General features: G+C 47.2%; 1 protein-coding gene across 1 annotated transcript; it reads right to left on the reverse strand.

The window, feature by feature from the left end:
• Positions 1-406: 406 nt before the first annotated feature.
• On the reverse strand, positions 407-11,171 carry NUDT7 (nudix hydrolase 7). The gene is made up of 4 exons (XM_055413084.2): positions 11,060-11,171; positions 9,359-9,512; positions 8,156-8,314; positions 407-1,159 (listed from the first exon to the last, which is right to left on the reverse strand). Exons 1-4 carry the CDS (start codon positions 11,155-11,157, stop codon positions 791-793), a joined length of 780 nt encoding a protein of 259 aa, XP_055269059.2. The 5' UTR covers positions 11,158-11,171; the 3' UTR covers positions 407-790.
• Between the last annotated feature and the right edge of the window lie 2,827 nt (positions 11,172-13,998).

Below are 13,998 nucleotides of genomic sequence, written 5' to 3' on the forward strand. Positions count from 1 at the left end.
GGTTGCTTTGCTCCACAGTCTTTCAGGGATCCAAGCTCTTATATCTTTTAGCTCCGGTTTTCCTGCAGGAATTGTCTTCATCTGTAAAGTCAAGGCTGGGTTGCAGATAAATCATGGAAAAGGCAATTGAGGGAGTTTGGTTTATCTCTTAAATTGAAATTGGAGATGACCAGCAAGAACAATTTCACATCCCATGGCCTAAACTCAATTTCAGAGCTACATTTAACTGCACTGGAACTTAGTTAATGCTGGTTCCGCCTGGGGAGCTTCAACTCTATAGCTGAGGAGAAGGAGGATGTGTTCTGATGGCTGGTCAGGAGTTTCTGTCACATCTAACAACAGAGGGAGAGAGAGAGGCTACCTCGTACAAATAAGATCAATGCCACATGGTCATACATTCAATAAATATTTTTAAAATATTGATTTTATTTATTTGACTGTGCTGGGTCTTGGCTGCAGCATCCAGCATTGAGTTCTCCACCCAGGGATTGAACTTGGGCCCCATGCTTTGGGAGCTCAGAGTCTTAGCCACTGGACCACTTTTCTAAGAAAAGTATTGTTACACATACTGGGGGTGAAACTATGCAATAGTATAAACACATTTTTCTACTTTTGAAAGACTTTTTTCAGACAGGAGAGGGCAACTGGGAAAAAGGCAAGGTTTTTTACCTTCAAGTTGCAATAAAAATATTCACACCTGTCAAATTCCAACAGCTGGTCGAATCATTGTTCCGTGGCTAAGCCCACAAGAACGCTGCTCAGAGAGTCATTTGGGTGTCGGTCTCATAAATCATAACTTGCTCAGAGCATGTTTCTGAGGCTCCAGAAAGGTCTCTTCAGAGGGTGGAATCAAATGGCTGGGGTTAAAGTCAGCGTCAAAGGAGGGTTTTCCCCCCAAAATCACTAAGGCAATAAACACGGCACACGTTGCTGTCAGTCCCCGGATGTGGTACGTGGCGCCATCCTCAGGGTCCGTGTACTCAAAACAGTGAACAATAAGACGACGACCGCCCTGTGTCAGGTAACTCTGATGGTAAACACAGGCATGCAGGAAGTACTCCAGAGGCACCAGGAACACGTTCTTAACTTCATCCGGGTTGGGTCTGGCCTCAAAGTTGGAGTCTATAAATCCTACAACCGGCGTTACCCACATATCCTTCTGAAAGCAGACACAGAAGACACTGAGACGTGAGGGTTACATGTTTCAAAAAATAAAAGTATGTCTAAACGCATGCTGCTTCTGCTTAAACTGAGCTAACAGGCTGAAGCAATCCGTTACATAAAACTTCCTCTATGTCCTTTATGTCCCTTACATGGAGGTGTGGGCTTCCCTGGCTCAGTAGTAAAGAATCCACCTGCCAATGCAGATTGGAGACAGGGGACGTGGGTTCGATCCCTGGGTCGAGAAGGTCCCCTGGAGAAGGAAATGGCAACGTACTCCAGTATTCCTGCCTGGAGAATCTCACGGACAGAGGAGCCTAGGAGGCTAGTTGGCAGGGAGATTTCTATTATAACCACCACTGTTCTGAAATGAATGCAGGGTGCTGTTACATGAAAGATTCTACCTGCAGTCTTGCGGGGGAGCCCTGGGGTGTAGTGCGGGAGCTGATGGGGGCAGCATGACCTTGAATGAGAAAGGGAGACGAATCAGGGAATTCCTGAGAGAAAGTGAGTGGGGAAATCCAAGGAGACACTGTGGGGCTAGGCTCCTATAGGAGGACCAATGAGCCTCTGGGAGGTCTTGAGGGAGCGCAGCTAATGCATGTTGAAGAGCAGCGATGACTCAGATGGTTAACCGAATTAAGGATGCAAGTCAACATCTGGACCAGGAGTGGAGGAGTCCAGAGGTCCGTAAGGTGGGACATATGGGGTTGGGAGCCGCCCCGAGGCCCGGACCCAGCAGCAGCCCTCACTGTGCTCGGCCTGCCGGACAGCCTCTTCTGTCACAAGGTGCCCCAAGCAGTCACTGAGATGAAGGCTCAGATGCCAGGGATTTCTTAAGGAAGAGCTCAAGGACAAAGGGGTGAGGGTGGGAGCCGGGAAGACAGATAGGTAGGGGGAAAGCCAGGCAGGGATGCTGAGGGCAGCTCCGGGATATAAAGTGTACCTCGGTCTGTCCCAGGAGATGATGAGGGGGCTGGGCTTTCATGCCCGGCCTCTGCCTGGCCAGGAGTAAACCAAGGCAGTGCTGCCTTATGGGGGAAAGGGGGCGGCTCCAGGAGCCTGAGGGCATGAGTACTGGGAGAGGACCACAGGGTGTGTGTCAGAAACACAGCCTAAGAGGACTACTACTGCATATATACAGAATCGAGGAAAACGGCACTGATGAACCTATCCGCAGGAAGGGAATGGAGCCGCAGATATAGAGAACAGACTTGTGGACAGAGCGGGAAGGAGAGGGTGGGACGACTGCAGAAAGCAGCAGCGCCGAATGCACACTCCCATGTGTCAGACAGCTGGCGAGGAGCTGCCGTGTAACACGCGGAGGCCACCTGGCACTCTGCGGCGACCTAGATGGGTGGCACGATGGGAGAGGGCTCCAGAGGGAAGTGATACATGTATAAATACGGCTGATTTGTGTTGTTGTAAAGCAAAATGGCTGTCTGAGGAGGCCTTACAAATAGCTGTGAAAAGAAGAGAAGTGAAAAGCAAAGGAGAAAAGGAAAGGTATAAGCATCTGAATGCAGAGTTCCAAAGAATAGCAAGGAGAGATAAGAAAGCCTTCCTCAGTGATCAATGCAAAGAAATAGAGGAAAACAACAGAATAGGAAAAATAAGAGATCTCTTCAAGAAAATTAGAGATTCCAAGGGAACATTTCATGCAAAGATGGGCTCAATAAAGGACAGAAATGGTATGGACCTAACAGAAGCAGAAGATATTAAAAAGAGGTGGCAAGAATACACAGAAGAACTGTACAAAAAAGATCTTCACGACCAAGATAGTCACGATAACGTGATCACTGACCTAGAGCCAGACATCTTGGAATGTGAAGTCAAGTGGGCCTTAGAAAGCATCACTACGAACAACGTTAGTGGAGGTGATGGAATTCCAGTTGAGCTATTTCAAATCTTGAAAGATGATGCTGTGAAAGTGTTGCACTCAATATGCCAGCAAATTTGGAAAACTCAGCAGTGGCCACAGGACTGGAAAAGGTCAGTCTTCATTCCAATCCCAAAGAAAGGCAATGCCAAAGAATGCTCAAACTACCGCACAATTGCACTCATCTCACACGCTAGCAAAGTCATGCTCAAAATTCTCCAAGCCAGGCTTCAGCAATATGTGAACCGTGAACTCCCAGATGTTCAAGCAGGTTTTAGAAAAGGCAGAGGCACCAGAGATCAAATTGCTAACATCTGCTGGATCATGGAGAAAGCAACAGAGTTCCAGAAAAACATCTATTTCTGCTTCATTGACTATGCCAAAGCCTTTGACTGTGTGGATCACAATAAACTGTGGAAAATTCTGAAAGAGATGGGAATCCCAGACCACCTGACCTGCCTCTTGAGAAACCTGTATGCAGGTCAGGAAGCAATAGTCAGAACTGGACATGGAATAACAGACTGGTTCCAAATAGGAAAAGGAGTACGTCAAGGCTGTATATTTTCACCTTGCTTATTTAACTTATATGCAGAGTACATCATGAGGAACGCTGGGCTGGAAGAAGCACAAGCTGGAATCAAGATTGCTGGGAGAAATATCAATAACCTCAGATATGCAGATGACACTACCCTTATGGCAGAAAGTGAAGAAGAACTCAAAAGCCTCTTGATGAAAGTGAAGGAGGAGAGTGAAGAGGTTGGCTTGAAGCTCAACATTCAGAAAACAAAGATCATGGCATCTGGTCCCATCACTTCATGGGAAATAGATGGGGAAACAGTGGAAACTGTGTCAGACTTTATTTTTTTGGGCTCCAAAATCACTGCAGATGCTGATTGCAGCCATGAAATTAAAAGACGCTTACTCCATGGAAGGAAAGTTATGACCAACCTTGATAGTATATTAAAAAGCAGAGACATTACTTTGCCAACAAAGGTCCGTCTAGTCAAGGCTATGGTTTTTCCCGTGGTCATGTATGGATGTGAGAGTTGGACTGTGAAAAAAGCTGATCACCGAAGAACTGATGCTTTTAAACTGTGATGTTGGAGAAGACTCTTGAGAATCCCTGGGACTGCAAGGAGATCCAACCAGTCCATTCTAAGGGAGATCAATCCTGGGTGTTCATTGGAAGGACTGATGCTAAAGCTGAAACTGCAACACTTTGGCCATCTCATGTGACGTGTTGACTCACTGGAAAAGACTCTGATGCTGGGAAGGGTTGGCGGTGGGAGGAGAAGGGGACGATAGAGAATGAGATGGCTGGATGGCATCACCGACTCTGTGGACATGAGTTTGAGTGAATTCCGGGAGTTGGTGATGGACAGGGAGGCCTGGCGTGCTGTGATTCATGGGGTCGCGGAGAGTCGGACTGAACTGATGGATTGTATGGTGGAAACCCACACTACACTGTAAAGCAAATTTCCTCCAATTAAATAAATTTTTTTAAAAAAGAAGGAAAGCAGCTGGACAGAGCCTGGAGTGTTGCTCAGCGTGCATCCTTGGCTGCTCTCTCCACTCAAGGCCCATGTGGGCCCCTTGTCTAGAATCCATCAGCCTTCCTCAGGTTCTTCATAACAACATGCTCCTGAAGAAGCTTTACCAATGGCAACTGGATCAGAAAATAACTTGCCCATGGCCACACCCAGTTCCCACTTGGCAGAAGCCAGGATTCTACCCCATGCTGACCACATGCTGGAGTCCAGCGCTGAAGTCCTATCAATATGCTAATCAGTGAATCTCCGAGCTGGCACACCAGCAAGTGGCTGGGAGACCACAGGGCAGTGTCTCCAGCTGCGGCTCAGGCCCTCCAGAGGTCTCAGGGCCACGCCTGTTAGGCAGGTGCCTGGGCAGGAACTTTGCATAGCCAGTGCCAGCCCTTGAACTGGCATGTCAGAGTCTAAGGAAATTAGTGCGGGAAAGAAAAAGAATCAAAGCCTCAAAGGGAGATCTTGATTTAAGACTGAACATTCTAGATGGGAAGTCAGGCACGCTCAACAAGGTTCAAGCTTAGCAAAGAGAGACTGTGGAAACTTGTGGATGAAGCAGCAGCTCTGCACGTCCTATGTCTAAAAACACAGGTGTCTAAACTGGCAGGAAAAAAAGGCGGTATGTGGCAGACATCCCAGGACCCATAAAAGCCTGGATTTTGCCCATTTGCCGAGTTGAAATCCCACAGAGACTGGCTTCTTCTCTGGACATAGGATGAGCCAGGCTTTAGGGCTCCTGGAAGAAGCTGCAGACTATTAGAAACAGCCTCAGAAGTCAGGACACACCACTGAAACGTTACAGGAATCGGGCCTTCAGGAAGCGAAGAAAAGGATGGAGACTGGCAGTTATGGGCTACGCACAGAGAAAAAGGAGAACTGTCCCTCGAGGCCTTTGCAGAGAGAAGCTCATACACGTATGATACAGTGACATGTATGAAGGTCGGTTGGGGGCTGGAAGGCCTGGGAGGGTTAACACCGGGCATGGGGAAAAGCCAGTGACATGCCAAAACATCTCCAAGCATTGCCCTGTGTGTGTTCCCCAAGAGAGAAAATTACCTCCAGTCAAGAATTAGAATTCTGACTGAATTAGATTAGGCTTCTAGGCATTAAATAAATGGCATTTTTGAACCATATTTAAAAGATCTGCAAAGTCCAAAAAACAAAACGACCCTCACAGGCACTTGTAAATACAGTACTTCCTTCTTGAAAGCCTTTGTTCATTCTAATTTCTTGGTGGTGTGACTGGCATTATAGCAGGAGCAGATCATTTAACACACACACACACCTGGGAGGACTGTTGTATGCAATCCCCTGACGGGTGAACTCAGTAGCCCTGGGCACCTTGGAAATGGACTTACTCTCATTTGGGGAACTTATAACCATTATGTGTTTTGTCAAGGAAGTTCTAAAATAAATCTCTAAGATGTCCCTGGAGATTTGCAGCTATCCCCTGAAAAGGGCTCCCGTTAGAAAACACAGAAGAAAGTAACTGACACATGTCTTGTCTTAATCCCATGTTACTTTTCTCTCTGTCTCATTTCCTTCTCACTGAGGGCACATTTATGGAATGGCCTTTAGCTTCTTCCAAGCTAAATCTCCTGGGAGTGGTGACCTCTCTATTCTTAAAATGGACCCAATTAAGACAGATGTCAGCATCACTGATCTTCACAAAGGGCAATCTGGCTTTCTAATTTTTATGCATCAGTGGAATTCTTCCTTTGACATAAAAAATTCACAAGAAAGCCCAATACTATTTTTTAAAAAAATTATACCTATTCTGAAAGATGATGAGTGAAGTTCACCTCTGGGATATTATTCTTCCCCCAAACCCTTCAGTTCAGTTCAGTTCAGTCGCTCAGTCATGTCCGACTCTCCGCGACCCCATGAATCACAGCACGCCAGGCCTCCCTGTCCATCACCAACTCCCGGAGTTCACTGAACTCATGTCCATAGAGTCGGTGATGCCATCCAGCCATCTCATTCTCTGTCGTCCCCTTCTCCTCCCGCCCCCAGCGGCCTGAGGCCTGAGCCGCAGCTGGAGACACTGCCCTGTGGTCTCCCAGCCACTTGCTGGTGTGCCAGCTCGGAGATTCAGTGACTAGCATTTTCAACCTTTCCCAGCATCAGAGTCTTTTCCACTGAGTCAACTCATCGCATGAGGTGGCCAAAGTATTGCAGTTTCAGCTTTAGCATCAGTCCTTCCAATGAACACCCAGGATTGATCTCCCTTAGAATGGACTGGTTGGATCTCCTTGCAGTACAAGGGACTCTCAAGAGACCTTAGCTTAACCAGGAGAATAATATCAGATAAAACAAATTGAGGAGCGTGCAAGAACACACCTGACCTGTGGCCCTCACAAGTGTCAAGGCCATGAAAACAAGGGCAGTCTAAGAAACTGGCACAGACCAGACAGTGAGGAGACACGGCAGCGAAGCACAGCATAGTGTCCTACGTGAGATCCTGGACAGAAGGGAGGGCATCAGTAGAAAAATTGGTAAAAGACAAGTAAAGCATGGAGTTCAGTGATGGTAAAGTGCTGACACTGATTTCTTGGTTGTCACCAATGTACCACGGTGATGTCCGATGTCAGTAACAGCGGGACCTGAGCATGGCTACGTGAGAACTCTGTGAAATCAGTAACCATTCTAAAATTACAAGTATGTATGAAAAATTTCAGACCAGTCAAATAATTCTGTTATGCAACTTTAAATTTACCTTATTTACTCCTTCTGCCCTCCTCCAGGGGATCTTCCTGACGTGGGTTTGACCCTTGGGTTGCGAAGATCCCTTGGAGGAAGGCATGGCAACCCACTCCAGTATTCTTGCCTGGAGAATCCCACAGACAGAGGAGCCTGGCGGGCTACAGTCCACGAGGTCCCCAAGAATCGGACACAGCTGAAGTGCCTCAGCTCGGCCCGTCACTCCTGCTACAGTCAGTCAGTATAACAGTGAGAGTGTTGTCATCAGCTCATATGAAAGAAGGTCCAGCTCTATCAGTCCCAGGACCCCTTTCGTATGTTTGTTTGTTTCGTATATACTATCAAATCCTGCTTCAAACAGAAATGCAGTGACAAGTAGTGACTGTTTCTAAACAGCTTCCCTAGATCTCAGGATATTGCTCAATCTATGTGATATGGAGAAGCCTGGTTCCATGCTGTGTGCAAAAATGAGCACCTTCAGTGGCCTCTGAGGGGCTAAAATTTGGTATGTGGCATGCTCAAGTGTGTGTTATTTTTTTCAAGAGAATTCTCAAAAATAAACCCATCTGGAGAAAAATGAATGTGAACTGAATGTCCGTGAAAGAACACTGAGGAATCGACAGGGTTCCACAGCACCCAGTCTGAAAACCGCTGATGGCGTTCAGCCCTTTCATTTCTGGATGGGGAAGGAGCAGCCCAGACAGGAAGTGGGGCTTGCCCAAGGCCTCTTAGCCCAGTGGGGGCAAAGTCCACACATGAGCCAGTCTCTTGACTCTGTACCACATGCTTGAGGGTCGTGGGATCCTGAAGATAGTCTTTCTACTGCAAGCTCACCCGAGTCTAAGCAAGCCAGCTCCACCCCCAGCCTTACATCAAACGGCAGTGGCATCAGGCAGCAGACCACCTCCACTTGATGAGGACGCAGCCCCACTTCCTCCTGGGCTTCACGGAGAGCCGTGGCCACGTCGTCAGCGTCTGTAGGTTCGCACTTACCTCCAGGAAAGCAGACCTCTCCGGGTGACCTTCTCAGCTGGATATGGAAGGAACAGAGCCGCCGTGTGGGAGTCCAAGTTTGGTACCACCCACTCATTCAACAAGTATGTGCTGAATTTCTGTCTTGTGCCAGAGACCATTCCCATATTTGTGACAACAAGTAGGGAATAAGAACAAAAAGAAAAGTTTTTCTTTTTTTTAACTTGAGTCCTTTAAAAAAATTGAACTAGGAGAACTATCCTCACTTCTGATTTTTCTCTCCTTGCCCTCCAAAGATACCACACACACACACACAGATTTACACTGATGGGGAAAAAAGGCAGAAAAAAAGGATAATGAAAAGGGCAATGGTTTGAATGGATAACCTTTATCGACTGCTTACTGGTCTGGGCACAATGCTTCAGAAGGATTTCTTGTCAATGAGTCTGAACAGTGCTATAAGCAACTATTTTTAAAAATATTTTTAAAAATTGAAATGAAATGTTATTTCTTAAAAAACTTAAAAAATATATTTTAAAAATTGAAGTATAGTTGATTTATGATGTCGTGTTAGTTTCTGGTATACAGCAAAGTGATTCAGATACATACACACATACACTCAACCTGGGGTGGGATTAATCTAAAACAGTGGCTCTTGGTGGGGGCGGTTTTATGCCCCCATCCCTGCCCAGAGAGTAGGCGATATCTGGAGACATATGTGGTTGTCACAAAGTGTGTGTGTTGTCTGTGTGTGTGTGATACTGGCTTCCAGTGGATAGAGGCCAGGGATGTTGTTAAACATCCTATAACGTACGGGGTAACTCTCACAACAAAGAATTATCCAGCCCAAATGGCAATGACTGGATAAGAAACCCTAGCATAAAAGTATTTTAAATTACTTGCTAGCTCAATTGCTTATTTTACTTTCCAAAACTTCTCCATAAGGAGCCACATTATTCTGTGGCTTCATGTACCCCTTGAACATCACAACTCTGAAAGTCCAACTGAGAATCTGGAACCTCAAACTATGTGCCAGTGACCACATTTCAGGGGTTTTCAAACATCCTGAGACCTTAAAGTCAGGAACCTTTTCATCATTTACCTTCTCTGACCGGAGGGTGAACAACAGGTAAAGTTTCCCATCTTTAGCCAACAATGGCAGAAGGATCGAACATTTGTTAGATGAACAGTGAGAATATTCCGTTGCAAAGTCATGCTTTTTTAAGCGGGCCTTAGCGTCATCTATCAAACTGTTTCTAAAATGGAAACAAACCACACAGTTTAGTAACCAGAGTTATGATAAAAAGCTCCTAAACTGGATGATGTTTCTGCTTTGTTCTGTGTTCTGGTATTTATCATTTCTAGTCTCAGTGTACTTTTTAATAATATGACAGCAATGCTGCTGTTGCTAAGTCACTTCAGTCGTGTCCGACTCTACCCAAATCATGTGACTTTTGGTAAGATAAAATGAGGCAAAAATTACTAAGAACCCAGTTTAGTACCTGAGTTCACTTTAAAATCTAAATTAATTTTGAACGATGGTAAAAATATTCTTTCAATGGTGCAACAGTTCAGTGCTGAAACCCACAGTAATACTCAGGAAGACAGATTTGCAGAGCAAGTTCATTGTTACAAAGGTTACACGGTCCTAAGGGCTTTCTCTTAACCTGGCCCTTATGTCATATTATCAAACCTGTGTCTTCAAATACCTTATAACACTGGCTCCCAAACTTATGCAGCAACAGAGTCACCCAGAGGGCGTGTTACAACATAGACTGCTGGCACCACTTGTGACTTAGTAAAATCCAAGTATTTAGACTTGAAATTTAGTTCTCTGAATCCATAACTATGGGTTAAGGCAGTTTTGCGTAAGGGGCAAAAGCAGGTGTTTAAGTGAGCCAGACTGGTTTCAAAGTGTTAGGACTGACCTCTCTAAGCCCCCCTTTTCTGATGTGTGACATGTTGAGGATGTTTGTAAGGATTAAATGATAAAGTTCTGTGGCTGCCATTTAAATGTCTCGTCCTTAGATGCATAGCTGCTTGCCAGAGATGTCTGCTATTTCTTGCCTCTTTCTAGGAGGTAGGATGCTCAATAATGTAGTTAGGAAACTGCAGTGGGTGTTGAAAATGCCCAAATGGCCTGAAAAGAGTCACAGGAATGCTGGTATTCCAGAGCACATCCTAGTGCACACAGGCCAGTGTCCAGAAAAGGAAACTGGAAATTCCGACCAGGAATGTGAGGGACTGCTTAAAAGTGTGGTGCCCAGAACTGACCACAGGGACCAGCAGAAGCAACAGTCTGCAAAACCGTCCACTTAAGGAGCTGGTGCTTGGAGTAATCGCCAGGTAAACACGGACAGTAGCAGCCATCCCCATTATGGGCATGGGCTCTTCTCACCTTTCCATGCTTTTCTCATTAAGGTGAAAACACGATCACGTTCCAGGCTCAGAGAGTTTGCAAAACTGAGGCTGGAAGCAGACCGTGGACTTTAAATCGGGAGTTGCCTGGGGCGGGCTTGCTGTTCGACGGCTGAAGCTCGGCGAGCAGAAGAGGGAAGCCCTTGGGGGCTGTGCGCCCCGCAAATGTGCAAACCCGGCTCTGTCTTGAGCGGGGGAAGGCGCGAAGGCCCGGGTACCCTGCGAGCCGCCAAAAGAGGTCAGCGTCCGGAGCGTAGTGCTCCGGAAGGCGGGCAGGCGGGACCCGCAACAAGTAGCCAGAAGGCTCCGGCCACCCATGGCCTGCAACCTGTCCGGCCACGCAGTGATCAACAGCTCGGGGTGCCAGGGGTCGGGGAGGCCTTACCTGACTGGTTCCAGGGGAGGGCCGGGTCGCGACATTGTCCCGGGGAGAGCTCGCTTCCTGCCCGTAACGCCTCCCAGGGAAGTCTGCCAGACGAGCATGCGCAGAGCAGCTCCGGGCCTGGGGCGGGGAGGGAGGCGGGGCCTGGCTTAGGACGCAGGGCGGGACCGAGAGCCGCAGGCGGAAGATAGGGGCGGGGCGGGGCTCGCGGGGCGGGGCGAGGCGTGGGGGCAGGGTTAGTGGGGCTTAAGGCCCCGCCTTCCTGGTCGCTCGGAGCTTAAGGCCCCGCCTTCCTGGTCGCTCGGAGCTTTTTCCTGCTTTCCCTCAAAGACAAGAGCTAAAGGAAGAATTCTGAAATTGACAATTGTTGGAAAGGGGGAAAGGGGGAGAATGCAGTGCTGGTGACTTGAGAGAATTCTAACATTCGTACTCACCGTTGCTAGGAGGTGAAGTTGGTTAAGTTTTTCTGAACAGCAGTCCACACATGTTTACCCAACACCTACTTACCTAGATGAAGCCCTTAGTCCCTGGGGAGCATGTGAGGGAGAAGTAAATCAGAGAAGGCTTCCCAGAGAGACTGGTATCCGAGCTGACCCGGAAAGCTGCTGTGCTTGAAGTGTGGCCCTTGGAGAAGCCGCGACCTTCCACATCAGCAGCATCTGTGTGCTGTTAAAAATGGATAGACTCTTGGGTCCCACCCAGGAGATGCTGGATCAGAAACTGGGGGTACAGCACAGTGAGCTGTATTGTAAGGGAGTTCTATTGCTCTCAGAGGGAGAAAGGCAGGGGGAGAGTTCCAGGAAAAAGGACGAATTTGTGCAAAGATCCCAGAAATAGCTGAAGAAGACCAGTGAGAGGGAGCCTGGTTTGAGCTGACATTCAAGAGGTTACTTCAGAGACTGAAGGCTAAGACTGACTTCTCCATCCTGCACAGGAGGTGCGATGCCCAGGGCCCCCCATAATTTCAGGACTCCATGAAAAATGTTTGAATTTTCATTTCTTTCTTTCTTTTGTTGTCACCTTGAATGGCCTATGAAGTGAAAGCACCAAGTCCTAACTACTGAATTGCCAGGGAATTCCTTAACTTTAATTTCTTTCAAAAGAAGAAAATGAATATAATAAGAAGCAGTATATAATAATGAATTCTGCTTGGGTTATACTCGTCTTTAACCAATGCAGTCCTAAAATAATATTCATTTTATTATTTAGTGGAGAAAGGTCCACAAAGCCAAAATTACCTAGGGCCCATGAGAATTACAATGTCGCCCTGGGTCGTGGGAGCGTTGGGCCAGTTTCCAAGACCTCCAAGACCACTGAGCTCAGCTGTTCAGCTCGCCAGTTGCCAAGGCTGGGAAAGCCCAAACCAAACGCTTGATGGCATCCTAAGAATAATGATAATAGTTGTTCTCTTAAATGTTAGTGTACTTAGTCCTCTGAGCAACCCCATGAAGTAAGGTTGTTTCCACAGAGGTGTTGCCATCCTCATTCTCCAGATCAGGAAATTTTAAAATGTCTTTCTTGCTTTGGGAACTTCCCTAGTGATCCAGTGGTTAAGACTGGATGCTTCCTATGCAGGGGGCGTGGGTTCCATTCCTGGTCAGGGAACTAAACCCATATGCTGTGGGCATGGCAAAAACAAAAACAATATCTTGCTTAAAGTCACACAGCTAGGGTTTAAGGTCAGATCATTCTGACCTCTGAGTTCATTTATTTTGATTCAATCTCTCACAAGCAACTGGCCTGTGAATTATGTGGATCTGATTAGCAGTGAGACGGAAATGAATCGACATATCCATTGCAGAGATGCTTTGTGCCAGGCACGTCTAAAGTGCAGCCCCCTGACCCCCAAGACCTCTTAGTCTGTTGGGGGTGATAATGAATGCATAGTGTGCTCTCATTTCAGTTCAGTTCAGTCACTCAGTCGTGTCTGTCTCTTTGAGACCCCATGAATCACAGCACGCCAGGCTGCTCTGTCCATCACCAGCTCCTGGAGTTCACTCAAACTCAAGACCATTGAGTCGGTGATGCCATCCAGCCATCTCATTCTCTGTTGTCCCCTTCTCCTCCTGCCCCTAATCCCTCCCAGCATCAGAGTCTTTTCCAGTGAGTCAACTCGTCGCATGAGGTGGCCAAAGTATTGGAGTTTCAGCTTTAGCTGTGTATAAAAAGAGACTGAAGATGGAGTTGGGGGCTGGAGATTATTGTTCAAGCATTCTACTTTCTCTTCTTTCACCTGTCCTTTGGTTGAATCCTCTTTTTGAAGATGAACAAGCTGTGGCTCAGAGTGGGTCAGTGCCTTGCTCATAGTCACGCAGCAGGGAGCTGGCACTTGAGTAGGTTTTGAGGGCTAGGTGGGATTTTGAGAGGCCAAAGTGGGAAGAGTGGCATTCCAGGCAGAGGGAACAGCAGAAACCAAAGCTTGAGTGAAGAGTTTCAGAGAGTCAAGGAGTGCAGCGTGGCTAGAACAAAAGGGCACCTTGCAGAGTGGAGCCCTACGAAAGAGAGGAGAAGGCTTTGGAAACCACAGCAAGATGGAGGTTGAACTTCTTTCTGAAGGAAGAGGAATGAACAGGTCTGGGTTTTCAGGAAGATCTCTGTGGAATCAGGGTGGGAGATGGATTAGAAGTGAGGAGAAATTGGGGGGCAATTGGAGGTGGGAGCTCTTCTAAAAATCCAGACTGAAAGAACCAGAAAGGAGATCCAACCAGTCCATTCTAAAGGAGATCAATCCTGGGTGTTCATTGGAAGGACTGTTGCTAAAGCTGAAACTCCAATACTTTGGCCACCTCATGCGACGAGTTGACTCACTGGAAAAGACTCTGATGCTGGGAGGGATTGGGGGCAGGAGGAGAAGGGGAGGACAGAGAATGAGATGGCTGGATGGCATCACCGACTCGATGGACATGAGTTTAAGTGAACTCCGGGAGTTGGTGATGGACAGG

Source organism: Moschus berezovskii, chromosome 22 (genome assembly GCF_049115385.1).
Source record: "Moschus berezovskii isolate FMDL1 chromosome 22, NW_MosBer_1.0, whole genome shotgun sequence".
Lineage (NCBI taxonomy): Eukaryota > Metazoa > Chordata > Mammalia > Artiodactyla > Moschidae > Moschus > Moschus berezovskii.